Source organism: Mizuhopecten yessoensis, unplaced genomic scaffold (genome assembly GCF_002113885.1).
Source record: "Mizuhopecten yessoensis strain PY_sf001 unplaced genomic scaffold, ASM211388v2 scaffold10737, whole genome shotgun sequence".
Lineage (NCBI taxonomy): Eukaryota > Metazoa > Mollusca > Bivalvia > Pectinida > Pectinidae > Mizuhopecten > Mizuhopecten yessoensis.
In genome coordinates this window covers 87,175-101,615 of record NW_018408696.1, presented here as the reverse complement: position 1 = coordinate 101,615, position 14,441 = coordinate 87,175, and the positions used below count along the sequence as shown (strand labels likewise).

At 35.7% G+C, this 14,441-nt stretch overlaps 2 protein-coding genes across 2 annotated transcripts; one reads left to right on the top strand and one right to left on the bottom strand.

Moving 5' to 3' along the window:
- Window positions 1-1,015: 1,015 nt before the first annotated feature.
- Window positions 1,016-7,072, bottom strand: LOC110462047. Its single transcript, XM_021515822.1, has 3 exons — window positions 6,716-7,072; window positions 4,882-5,049; window positions 1,016-2,254 (listed from the first exon to the last, which is right to left on the bottom strand). The coding sequence occupies exons 1-3, from the start codon at window positions 6,966-6,968 to the stop codon at window positions 2,082-2,084; spliced, it is 594 nt and encodes a 197-aa protein (XP_021371497.1). The 5' UTR covers window positions 6,969-7,072; the 3' UTR covers window positions 1,016-2,081.
- Window positions 7,073-8,462: 1,390 nt separating this feature from the next.
- On the top strand, window positions 8,463-14,046 carry LOC110462041. The gene is made up of 4 exons (XM_021515817.1): window positions 8,463-9,417; window positions 11,111-11,266; window positions 12,033-12,197; window positions 12,342-14,046. Exons 1-4 carry the CDS (start codon window positions 9,147-9,149, stop codon window positions 12,590-12,592), a joined length of 843 nt encoding a protein of 280 aa, XP_021371492.1. The 5' UTR covers window positions 8,463-9,146; the 3' UTR covers window positions 12,593-14,046.
- The last annotated feature ends 395 nt before the right edge of the window (window positions 14,047-14,441 follow it).

Sequence of the window (14,441 nt, the reverse complement as noted above, 5' to 3'; positions counted from 1 at the left end):
TTAAAAAAATGTTGTAATCGAATACACGTCCGACAAGAAATTGAAAATGTTTGCTTCATTCGATGTATTATGATCAGAAAGAAAACACAATTTACTTTGGCATTTGACTATGTTCTCCTTAAATACATTTTTCTTGATTTCTTGACTTCAGTCAACCGTGTTAATGCATGATAAATATTTTCGGAAATATTCATCTTATTATCTTATTTATACGGAAGCTTCTACGTGTAAAAAAATTTATTTGTATTTTCATGAACCTCGTTTAAATAATGTGGTATGATGAAAAATGTAATGAGTTTGAGTACGAGAACGGTTTCATAAATACAGACACTGGTCTTTCCGGGGAAAATTATATTGAGCATGTTAATTTGAATGGAAGACTGAAAACTACATGTATGCTCTTATTCAGAAGGAAATTAGTGTATTTCAGGAAAAGCCGAAAAATAGACAAAACAAATTATGGACGCACGACGGACTTCAACCTTCAAAAGGCGATTGCAGTATTACAAATGAGACTGAGACTTCGCTGCAGGTAACATAAACGTGACGAAATAAGGCACACCTCAAGGCATATCTATAAAGGGTACGATAAGAAATAAACGTTACTGACTGATATAAGACACTCATGCTTTTTACTTCTTTTTCCGTTTTAAAACGAGATAACTAACGTGTTTTAACGAGATAACTAACGTGTTTTAACGAGATAACTAACGTGTTAAAACGAGATAACTAACGTGTTAAAACGAGATAACTAACGTGTTTTAACGAAATAACTAACGTGTTTTAACGAGATAACTAACGTGTCAAAACGAGATAACAAACGTGTCAAAACGAGATAGCTTTTTTTGTTTTGTAATTGACACTTACAGGCTTCCGTACAGTATGTATATATATCATGCATGTTATCTAGCATTATAACTGAAAAGAGGGGTGTAATTTATCTATGCTTTTTTCTGTAGTTTCATTGAAATCCAAAGTGACGTATGCTAGTAGGTCTTTATAATAGTTACTGGTGTGGTTTAACGAATGCATGCTGCAGTTATCTACAGCAACTAAACGTATGCCGTTTACGTGCTTTTAGCTATCTGGTACATAGAGCTTTTAAAATTAAGAGCTTTTTTGGTAATATAAATGATAAAATGATATTGAAATGAACTGTAGGGGTTATGCAATGAAGATGTTTTAGTGGACAATGTTTAAGTTAAAATAATTTTTTTGATCGACCAATGCAAGTAAATGAGGACTTGGTTGTTAGGGCCGAATGTTAATTCGTGAAAATAAACATCAAGTAAGGGATGCCAATTCGGGCTTTCTGATGTCTAGCATAGAGTTGTTTAAGCGTCTAGCATAGAGATAACTCATGGCAATACCTGAATGATATGATATGAAACTGAGGTCAGCTTTGGGCGTTTCCGAGAAATCATAGATAAATCCAAATCATTATTGACTTAATTTGGACAAAACTAGATATTTAAACATTTCCTCACTAATTTGATGTATTGAGTAACACTTAAGATGCATATAATAAAATAGCTGAAAAAACAAGCACGTAGTCGATAAGTAGGTAACGGCGATATTGTTTAATATGACTTCACTTTGTCAATAATGTGCTCTACTTTCTGCAATGGTTCACACAAGGACAGTGCAATAATCATGCAAAATTTGATAAACAGCTTCCTAGCCTAATCTATAGAAATGAGGTGGGCGGGGAGCTAAAAGGAAGTATAATATGGAAATGGTAATTTCACCATATAACATAGGACTGTCGTGGAAATATGGTAGGATTTTATGTCGACAGACTTAACATGTTTTCACACGACAGTCGTTTGTAAATTGTATTCAGTCTCAGTCCTCAGGCTGATATGGGAGTCTCAGTCTTATACGGAAAAGAGTATGAAACGGCCATATGATAACTTCTAAATGTTACTCAGTTCATTTGTTAGATGTGTCCTATTTTTGTTAAACAAAAAAGCGAATACATAGATAATGAATGAATGTTTTCATTCCTACTGATCAGGGGAAAAATCACTTCGACAGCTTCCCCGCATTCACTGGTAGGTGGTAACCATATCTGGTTACTTTCATTCAGATGAATAAGGTGGTTCGTAAGTGTATAACACCCCAAGGTTGACTATACATAGGCATGCCGCCATAGCGCAGAATGCGTATGACCAGGATAATCCCAAAAGGCTCATCCAGGTTTCGTCCCGGTAGCTGGCGCCATAAACTATCACTCCAATCAGTATAGCAATAACTGTAACAGATGAACAAGAACGTTGGAATATATTTTGTTCTAGATCTTAGTGGATCAGCTACCTAGTAATACAACAGGGATCAGAAAGTATGCCACTACATGTGCTGGTATTGTGATGATATTAAAATTAAGCCCTCTAAAATATATGATACGTTTACGCATAAGTTTATATATATACGTTTATCCGAAGGGTGCATACATTATTTGAAAATTCTGACTATTTTGTATATTTGGGATATTTTGGGATCAATATAGACGTCAGAAGTACTTTCAGTTGTCATTGTGGAGTATGCGCACGATCTACGAGAACAATACACTACTTACACGTGCATTATATTCATAAGACGGTTAGATGATGCCAAGCTATATTGATGATGTATTGCCTTTGAATAACGAGAACTTTGATTACTGTGCACTGTAAATCATTAATATTTCGCTAGGTATTTATTTTCGCGTTAATCGGGACTCCGTCGTGAAAATGTATACCTTAGGAATAATAAGATAACTGTAGCAAACATGTAACGTATGATTCTCCTATCATTCCCAAAATTTAATATAATACGCGAATGAATTATGAGGTGTCTGCTCGTGAAATGAAGTATACACGAAATATAAATGTTTTACGGTACATGCTATATGAGATTTGATGACTGTACTGTACATGTCATATGTCCTCCAGGATACCACGGATTTCTCTTCTTCATCGGAGCTTCATATCTTATCGTTTACCCATCTTACGACAACGATGGCCACCTACGACCAAACTTAACGGGATGACTTTAATTTTGCGATTGTGAATTTTCATTTACTCAGTAGTAACATACTAGCCTCTCCCACCTTTCACCTTCTGGAATCTTTCGTATAATTGGAACACTATTCAGACACAGACGGAGAGTGATGGGCAGACTTATTTGTTTGTGTGCGTGTCTGGTTTCATGTAACGCTAGCAACAGATATATTAGATAATAAATAATTAATAGTCAGTTGTTTTCATCTTTATTTTTGTAGGTAAGTAATTGTGTGGATGTGCTATCCATGTCCTCCAACAGTCTTTTTTTTACCATGGTCAGGGTATTCAATGTCACCGATATACCTATGTACCTATCTGTATACGGTTGAGATTTAGCCTGTTGCACTGAATAAAATGTGCGTGAAAGTAGTGTATTGATCGGGTAGCTTGTGTCTCGTACTCTACTATCAACACAAAACATTGTGTCTTCCAGTTTTAAATATTTAGCAAATTAAGAAGAATTTTCGAAGTGTATAGCTCCCTTCGGATAAACGTATAAGCTTATGCGTAAACGTATACGTATACTGTAGAGGCTCATCCCTTTATCCATACATGTAAAAATATAAATTATGATGATGATCAATTCACGAGTTATAGTGTGTGATAATATTTTCAAATCAAGTTGAAATTGACTTTGTTTTGACGTAGGCTGAGGGAACGGTACGTGTTATAGGGGAGGGGTGGGTTTAGGAGATTAAACGTGTTATTGGGTTGACGTAGATTGAAGGGATGATACGTGCTATTTGGGAGACGTGGTTTGAGGAGATGATACGTGTTATTGGGGTGACATGGGTTCAGGAGAATATACGTGTTATTGGGGAGACGTGGGTTGAGGAGATGATACGTGTTATTGGGGAGACGTAGGTTGAGGAGGAGATGATACGTGATATTGGAGAGACGTAGGTTTGTGAGATGATACGTGTTATTTGGGAGACGTAGGTTGAGGGAATGATGAATGTTATTGGGAAGACATGATATGAGGAGATGAAACATGTTATTGAGGAGACGTGGGTTGAGGGGAAGATACGTGTTATTTTGAAGACGTAGGTTTAGAAGATGATACGTGCTATTTGGGAGACGTGGTTTGAGGTGATGATACGTGTTATTGGGTTGCCATGGGTTCAGGAGATGATACGTGTTATTGGGTAGACGTAGGTTGAGTAGATGATACGTGTTATTGGGGAGACGTAGGTTGAGGAGATGATACGTGTTATTTGGGAGACGTAGGTTGAGGGAATGATGAGTGTTATTGGGGAGACGTGGGTTCAGGAGATGATACGTGGTATTGGGGTGACATGGGTTCAGGAGATGATACGTGTTATTGGGTAGACGTAGGTTGAGTAGATGATACGTGTTATTTGGGAGACGTAGGTTGAGGGAATGATGAGTGTTATTGGGGAGACGTGGGTTCAGGAGATGATACGTGGTATTGGGGTGACATGGGTTCAGGAGATGATACGTGGTATTGGGGAGACGTAGGTTGAGAAGATGATACGTATTATTTTGAGAGACATGGGTTGAGTAAGAATACGTGTTATTGGGAAGATGTAGATAGAGGAGATGATACGTGCTATTTGGGAGACGTAGGTTGAGGGGAGGACGAGTGTTATTTGGAAGACATTGGTTGAGGAGATCATACGTGTTAGTAGGGAAACGTAACCTGGTTAGATCATACCTGCTAATTTGGAGGAAAACGTAGTTTGGGGAGGAAATACATTTTATTAGGGAGATGTTGGATGATGAGGTGATGTGTATTATTTTTGAAACGTAAGTTGAGTTTGAGGTTTCTTATATGATAATAAAATTTTAAGTAAGACACAAACATCATTGTACTCACATGACAACGCATTACAAGCCATATTGAACATCACTTCCTGTTTCAGGTAAGGTCTGCCTCTTGGCGTTCTGTCCCCCGACACCATTACAGTCACCACACAAATGACCAGTGTCGCACACAGCATTATTAAACCGATACTAATAAATGCACGGGTTGCTTGAACAAATGCTGAAACAGAATAAACAACACGTAAATCCTATTACAGGCCTCTTTAAACAAACGTCAATTGAATTGACCAAAAAGATAACAATTTTCAACTGATGTACAGAGCACTTCAATAAACACTTCAATAGTATAATAGTCCATCAATATTATTAACCAGTGGAAAAATTACGAAATACGTAGACTATATGACAAACAATACCTTTTCCCGCTTTATTTATCATCAATTCCTGTTTAATTTTTGGTCTACATTTAATAATAAAATGAGTTTATAAAATATACTACAACCAATTCTTCAACAGTAAACGTGAGCTTGCATGTTGTTTCGTCTTCATGACACTAAGTTGGTCCACGCACTCGTTTATAATATATATTTTTTTACATCCGAAGCCAATGTTCCTCGTTTAGCCTAGCTGAAACGCTGTACAAATGCTAGAGAGCCGAAACTCCTTGTCCAGTATCCCTACCGCTAATGTATGTTATCATTTGCTCAACTTATAAGATTTGAACGACATGTGCATATTGGTTTACAAATTTTTGCTCTGATCTCCGATTCTTTTCCAGGTACAAACAAAATGCAATCCAAGTGATATTTAATTTTAATTTTATCATTATTGATGTCTTGGACGTTAACTGTCTATAGGAAAGCTTGTTAACATGCTAATATTATTGGATTTGTTCATAGAACATGATGCTATGAATGAATGTCATAAGTAATATAATTATTATAAAGATTGGTTAAATGTTTTACTTGCAATATTCAAAACATGAACAGTTACCTTTAAAATAGGCCTATAACTTATCATATTGTTCCGCAATAACTTTTATGGTTTTCAGAAAGGATGTGCTCTGCAATGCAAAACATTTAGGCGTTGACAAAATCCTATGAGAATGTAGCATAAGATGGAACTCTACTTTTAAAAATCGTTCTCATTATCAATAATATGACCTCACTTTTCTTGGCATCTTTATCGTTTTATAATCTACAGACTTCCCTGATTTGTCGAAAGTCACTTTGACAAGTTCAACAAGTCGAACATGAAAAGGTATGGGGTCGCCAGCCTGACCTGTTTTTTCCAGATACTCCGACTCATAAACGCTAACATCCGACACCAAAAGAGGCTAATAAGAGTGATTAATATAAGTTGAAATAACTTGTTTAAAATAGATAATTAACAAGTTTTGTAGATAATCCTGTTGACACCCCTAACTAACTTACCCCCCTCTCAATATCGTTGCTACCTGTTACTGTGATATTCAGTGAAAGTAAAATAACGACCTGTCACTTATTAAGAGTAGCATTACTACCTTATACTGTGTTGTTGAGAGTTATTTTACGNTATGCGTGGTGCCGTATGGATACATTTATATTTTAAATCAACATCTACGTGATGTATATTGACTGTTCATGATATAAATATGAAAACCTGATACTGTGTCTGTGTTGTTTAGCGAGAATTATATTACTTCCTGTTACGATGTTCTTAGAAGTAACATCTTAATCTGATACTGACTTCGAGTGAATATCGTTGCTACCTGTTACTGTGGTATTCAGTGAAAGTAAAATAACGACCTGTCACTTATTACGAGTAGCATTACTACCTTATACTGTGTTGTTGAGAGTTATTTTACGACACGATACTGTGTTTGGCAGCGCATGTTACGTCAATACCTGGTACAGTGGTATTCTGCGTTTCCGTGAAGTCCTCTAGATGTGCACAGCATTCCGCTTCGTTATCTTGAATACAATAACTAAACAGTCCCTGGCGAACATTAGGCGTCGAACCCGACAACCAGCTGCCAGTAAACATTCCCATCAGATACATGCAGAAGGTCACGGCTACTAGCACCAAGCTGACCTTCACATGTCCAGGGCAACCTCCAATGATTCGGATTGCTTGTATCACTTTCTCCTTGCACGACATTTTGTACTTTCAGTCATATGACCTGTCACCTGATAATGGATATGTAAGCAAGTAGTACTCCAGAAAAACAAATTAATGACATATGCATGTCACCAAATTATAAAAAAAAAATCTAAGTCACGTTATAAAATGTCACATGTGCATGTTATCACAGAGAAGTTCTTGCTTTTGAGGGACTTTACCTTTAAAACATAATTCATATCATAGGTGTCCAATGGTACAAACGCGTATAGAATGTGACGTATATACATAGCACTGACAAAGGTGGGACTACTTCTTTAGGAACATGTACTCAGTAGAGTTCAACAATATACACAAATCAAAACAAAAATTGCATCGCGTGTAACGATAACAAAGCATTCTATTAATTTACTGAACACAGACCTTTAATAATGTTTTGTAAAGTGGTTATATAGGCGGGCGTGTTGAACAAAAGAGACGAAGTCCTGTTTAATACTGTCTGCATTCCATAATACACTGACAAATGCACAAAGGATGGCTCACATACCTATAGATTAACACATGGTTACATACCGTCTTATCAATGATAACCCTATTATGGTGTCATTCCATGAACAAATCTCCGATGTATTTTGGCAAAAGATGGATGTCCATTTATTTGAAACAAACCTGAATGACAAAAAGGAAAAATATCCATATTATTTTTAGATTCTTCTTATTATCAACTTCAACTCTCTATTTACAAATTAGGTCTTAAATATGACATAATTGGCAAAAACATCGAGTATCATTGGTCATTCACAGTCAGGTGAGATACTTGTTTCTGGTTGTGATTTCTAATCCTTTTTTAATGTAAAGCATAGCAGCTACATGACTTATTAACATAATTCACTAACAAATATACAAAGGATGGCTCACATACCTTTATATTAACACGTGGTTACATATCCTCCTACCAATGATAACCCTGTTATTTTTGTCATTCCATGTACAAACCTCCAATGTATTTTGTGATAAAAAATGAATGCCCATTTACTTGAAACCACCCTAAATGACCAAAAAGAGAGATAATATCCATATTTTTAAGTTTTATATTCTTCTAGTTATCAACTCCTACAGATGACATCAGTTGGCAAATACGACGATTATAATCGGTAGACAACTAAGAAGATAGGTAATGCCTGGTCGTTCACAGTCAGACGAGTGTCATGTTTCTTGTTGAGATTTCTAACCCTTTTTAAAGGTAAAGCATATCAGCTGCATGCCTTGTTTAATTAGAATTCATGATAGCCATGAGTTATGGGGGCACTGTAGAACAGGCGGAACCTGTCTCGATGGGAATGTCTCTGGCTATAACGTTCACCATTGTGAAAACACACTGACTTGCATCCGGTTAACCTATGATCAGTGTTGCTGAGAAACATACAAACAAAAACACGATTAAAAATACTTTTCCAAGTAAGCAATTGATCGGGTTCCTGGTACAAACAAAAGCGGGACGCATCACAACTCAAAGCAATTTCTCCTTGCGCGAATTGCTATGTATTGAAAACCTGTAATTCTTTTTATATCAGTAAGGTATTGAACACTTTCTATTATTTTTATGGCAGTATAGTTGTGACAAAAGTATAACGTAATGGGATATATCTTCACTACGGAAATAGAATATTGGATACAACATGGATTTTACTATTGGTATACGTCAGAAATATTCAACGATGAAGTGAAAATATTCAAACTCACTGTTTGACCTATTTTCCGATTGCTATCATAAACAACATACATAGCCATAGAGTCGTTCATGAATGAACTTGTCATCGAATGATACATTTTGCAGTTCTTCTTGGCTGTTGTTGGATCCGACACAATTTTGAAACAAAAACGTTAATTCGTTGGAGAAAAGTTATTTAACACGGAGCTAGATTAACTTTTCCAACACCAGAGTATTGACATTTGATATATATCAGTCAGGCGATTCTACGTTATACAGCATCGCGCCATATTGGAATTTTTCCATGCTGTCCTCAACAAAATGTTCCTTGTTCATGTCGCAAAATGATACATTGAAGATAAGTGTTTCAGAAGAATTTCTACTACGAAGGCTCATTGTATAGCTAAACTGTATGAAGCATTGCGTTGTCTACATACATCGAGTTATTTCAACATTATATCACAGTCCTAACGTGACCACCATTATTTGGTAATGTACTAATCGAGATGCCAAGTATGAGCAAAACAGAAGCATTAATCGGTGCTGTTCAGCGTTTTTGGCTCACACCCCGTGTTATTAAACTCGCTTTTGTCCTCATCAATTGCGCATATCTTTTCTTCCTCATCGGATTCTCTACAAATGGCTGGGTCTCTCGTTCAGGTCAAAGTTCAAGTTACACACAAGGGTTGTTCAACCACTGTGTCGTTTCCGGTATCTTCACATGCTGCCAGACACTCAACTCACACCTGAGTGACAATAAAACTGATGGAGTACCAGGTATAGTGTATTTATATCTATTGTTATTATACTACTTAACTTACAGTGGCTGACATATTTCGAATGTATTGCTCTCCTTTTATCGGTTACAACCCATGCTTTACTTATTAAACTCAACGCAAAATTGAGTAATGTGAATATAAAAGATTAAAATATATTATTTAGTAGCTGCTTGCCTTTAAATTACTTAATCTTTTAATTACATTGAGGTTGTGTGGCCGCAGACAGTCAACTTTAACAGTAGCCCGTTCTATTAACATCATTCTGAATCATAAAGAAACATATCCCATGTGATTTGTTATATAGGTGTAAATAGTTGACATTTTAAAGAGTTAACATCATATTACTTTGATGTTATTGTTCTCTTCAAAATTTGTTTTACTTAATTTTTGAATACATTTATCAAGCTTACCATTCTCCCTCTGGATCTCGCTTTCATAAGACAGATTGTCTGCCTATTGTGAGAGCATTAAACCCTGACGAAAATGACCGTGAGATGGGGAAGACACATTAAAGTTCGTACGGGTTGTACCACGATATTCTGTCCCTTTTTTCGAACAACATATAATTAAAAACTGAAAATATTCTATGACAGAAACATGTTACAAAGTCATTGTAGAAAAACGGGACAAATAGTTGAACTGAGATTTGCGATCCTGTTTGGTCAATATAGACAATTTCTGCAAAAACAAATAACGAATGTATCATAAAATTGATTGTTCTTGCAACAGCTATAAAACATGTTTTCTCTTTTTGTATCGATCATTTTGGTTGAGCCCGGATATAAGGACACAGATTGTCTTAAAGCGAGAGGAAAATAATTCTCTTCGAGAAAAACTCACCTAGTCGGGCAAGAGGCCAACTCATTTTCACGTCTGATCGGTAAATCAAACCCAGCAGCCTTGATGAAAAACAAGTGCGCCAACAACTGCGCAATCCGATCTGCAGTAGACATTCAAGTCGTCTTTGTCAGAGGTAAAAAGGAAGAGTGATTATTCCATCCTACATTTAAATTGAACAACGAGTTGCCTACAACGAAATTCGTCTTATTAATCACAGTCATTTGTATGTGCAGTTCTTTAAAGCTGTAACTCGTTGCTACTCTGTGTAATGTAGAAGTAAGGTTTCACCAGTTTACACCGTTAGTGTTATCAATACCTAGCAATTATTCTCGACATTGATACATTCATGCTGTCATCCTTGTGTTAATCATGAAACACTCATTTATATCAAAATGTAGTGCAGCATATCAAACAAATACCAGAGCATCAATTCATGGTTTCCAAATAACGTCCTTCCCTTAATCAGTGAGGGATTGACCTTTCATTATGTATTTATATATTACAGAAGAACTAAAGGAAAGCCGACTTTGAATTTTGCAACGTTTACGATCTTTGTTCGTCTTGAGGTTATAACCGTCATTTGTTTTAAAAAACATAGCAGATAAAAAGTTAAAATGCCATAAAGGATGCGTTTTTGCAGTAAGAAGAAATAATTGTGTACACATCGTACATACAATCACCAATGAAACACCTATAAATGAGTAATATTAGTACACACCGGGAAGGGTATTAGCTTCTGAGCTGAGCATGTGACCGAAGCAAAGATTTTCAGTGTGAATACGAAAGGTTATGGTTTCCAAATAAATAAATTCAAACCATTTCTTACATGTTATCTGGTTTATATGTTGCAGCATGGATCGACTTCACAAGAGTGATCCTTTGTTTTGGCTTGATATCGTCAACTGTTGCCATGATGTACATATGTTCAATGATGAACGTTGATACAGAGAACTTGAGAAGGGTACTTTACCTGGAGAGGGCCTGCTACGTCACTTCATACATGTCAGGTATATTTTGAGGAATTGAGGGCAGCAGTATCACTTACTGTGCTAATTTAAGGTCGGCCTAAACTATATTTCCGGATGTTAAAGCACATAACCAAAAAGGATCCATGAATTTCCGACTGCTTTGTTTCACCACTCAAACGATTTTGTACTCGTCCTCGTTCAATACAGAAAAATTGTTAGTTTTCAGTTCCTCAATCTCTGGGTTATTCGACTCTTCCAAAAGAGAAGCATAGAACTATATAATTCTCAACCTCATACTCAATCTTTTGCCCGAAGTGCCTCCTTACTTCAAGCTACATGTAGACATTTTTTTTTACATTTCCTTTAATGTCATATTTTTCAAAATATTAAGCCATGTCTGTTTACCATATCCATGTTAATTATTTGCTTTTTAGATTTCGTCGCAAAGACGGTTTAACCACACACTTTTAGTATGAACACGTTGTGCCGGTCTTGTTATCCCATCTCCCTGCCTCACTGTCGTTCCACCTCAAGTCTGTTTACCCTTCGGCCATGTAAACCTAAAACTACTTGATCACTCTATAACCCAGGATTAGAAATCATTGTTTATTAACTCTGGGGTTTTATACAAATATACGTGTCTCATACGCAGTATAATTCTTTTAACAGATAAATATGAATAATGTATATTTGTTTTGGATAAAATGTGAAGGAAGAGCGACGTTTATAAATTCCGTGACTCGGGTTATGAATGTCAATCCACTAAACTCAAGCTAACCGAGTACGGTGTGTTATATTTGGACAGGTGTGTTCTTGCTGCTAGGGTCCGTGGTTTACGGATCAAAGTTCGGGAGAGACCACTGGCAATCCGGAGCTTCCCTTCACGGTTCCTATGGTGTAACCACAGTGGCCGGCATTCTATTCGTACTGGCAGGAATTGCTACTTCCGTCACCAACAAGCGAAACAGAGGTGAGCTACATCATCGTCATGCAGTGTATGAGCGATTGAAACGTACATATTGTGATACTAAGTAAATGAAAATACAGTTTATAATTTCCTTTTTAGGAACTAATTTACATATTTTTATGGTAAGCTGAGTTTTATCATTTACAGTTGCAGACGTGCCAGTCCAGCGGGCCAACTTGCGGCAGGCACAAAACCCGATACCCCCTGTTCCTCCTGCCCAGAATACAGACGAAAATGTATGCTGTGTTTGCCTGGAAGGCACTGTAAATGTGACGTTTCTGAATTGTGGACACACAAGTTGCTGTTACAATTGTGCCAACAACCTTAAAAATTCAACCAAGATCTGTCCGATATGTCGACAGACTATCAGAGACGTCGTCAGGATATTCAGAACATGACGAGATCACACGCACATGAAACTTCAGACAGGGTTCAATACGTGATCTCCAATTCCTGTCATCTATGTTTTAAAGTAATATTTTTTTCCAATTTCATTGTATATACTTAAATATATTTGTGTATACAGGGTTATCCTATCGCATTCGATGTGACTTACTTACTGTTTTCGGAATAATTTAGCTATACTCTTAGTTTATATGGAATGATTTTAATGTCTACGTGCAATGTTCCGGTATACGGTGACATTAAACTCCCCACAAGTATCAATTGTTAAGGTATGTCTAGATGTTATGAGTGTTGATTTTAATACGACATTCATTGCTATATTGACGTTTTACACTTTTGGTCACACTTTCGGTAGTTCCGTTTGTTTTTGTGAATGTTAAAAGGGCTTCTGTTGACATCGATAAAATATCCAATAAATACTAAACAATCAAAATGAAAAACTAGAAATTATTGGCTAACAATTTGACGGGCTTTTCATCGTTAGGACTAGTTTGGCCTTAACATCTCAGCATCTTACATAGGCCTATTTAATATCAAGACTTTTGACCTTAAACAACTTCAGAGCAAGCTTTAAAAAGTTTGTTACCCAAAAAAGTACATTTAATGTTTGACTCCTACCGAAAACCAAAAGTAGACCTATGACACAAAAAAAAATCCTGAGAAAAAGATATGATTTAAAGAATAAAACAATTATTAATCAAACAAATATATTGGAACGTAAAATAGTAATAAATAGGTAATATCCAATACCCTTCTTCCGGGCAAATATGCGTATATAGTCTATTTTTATTGTGTATCTGTTGATTTTACTGTACATGTTGTTTTTTTTTCTGTATCCGAGGAAATTTTACTACTTACAAGGTATTGCACTGTATAAAGGGTGGTTTTATGTTAACAGAAGTAGTAACTGTTTATCGTGTTAATAGTATTGTATACGGTGGAATTTTACAGTATGCGGGGCATTTATTTTTAAAACAGTGTTATTTTCGCGTTTAGATAAATCGTCAACTCAACAAAAAGGCGAACAATAAAATACATCAAAAATAACACAATGCTATTAGAAGTAAGCCATTAAAATATGACATTTGTAAAAATCTCCGATATCTCATTTAACAACCTGTTTTCAAATTTACGTATACTGTTTTTCTATTTATGTAAACCCTGTAGTTATATTCATGTTGATTCTTCTTCAGTTTTGTATCCATATCCTGTCTTATGTTTATATAAAACCTGTCTTCATTTTCACGTTTATTGTCGTCATATTCATGTTTATTTTGTCTTCGGTCAAGTATAGAAGTACATAACAGCTTTAATAAAGTAAATAACTAGTTTGTGTTACATATGTTATGAAGGGGGAAACGTAATACGAATCTTGTTACAGTTCTAAATCGACCTAATTTTATGTATATATATCCTGCTTTTGGGTTATTTCATTTAATCTTTATAAAATCTTGATATTGTACACGTAGTATATAAGGTATTATACTTAATTACTAAAGTCGGTGTGATATTTCATCAAATACCCCTGTAAATAGAGTATGTTATTGAAACCTTCTTGTGTTATGATATATGCCATCTTTTCATGAATAGATAAATAAATAAATCATTTTTATGTTTTTTTCTTTCATGACTGTCGTTTCCCCGTCTTGATATGCTGGCATACAGTACTCTAACAGAATCAAAATCATGATGACTGCATGTCGTCATATTATATAAAAAAAATGTCTGTAAGTCATGATAAAAATATATATCAACCCTAATGACAAAAATGGAAATACTATACTCAGCAAAGGGTCAAGGTCAATATACATACATTCATTAACGAATAAATTATCCTACCGT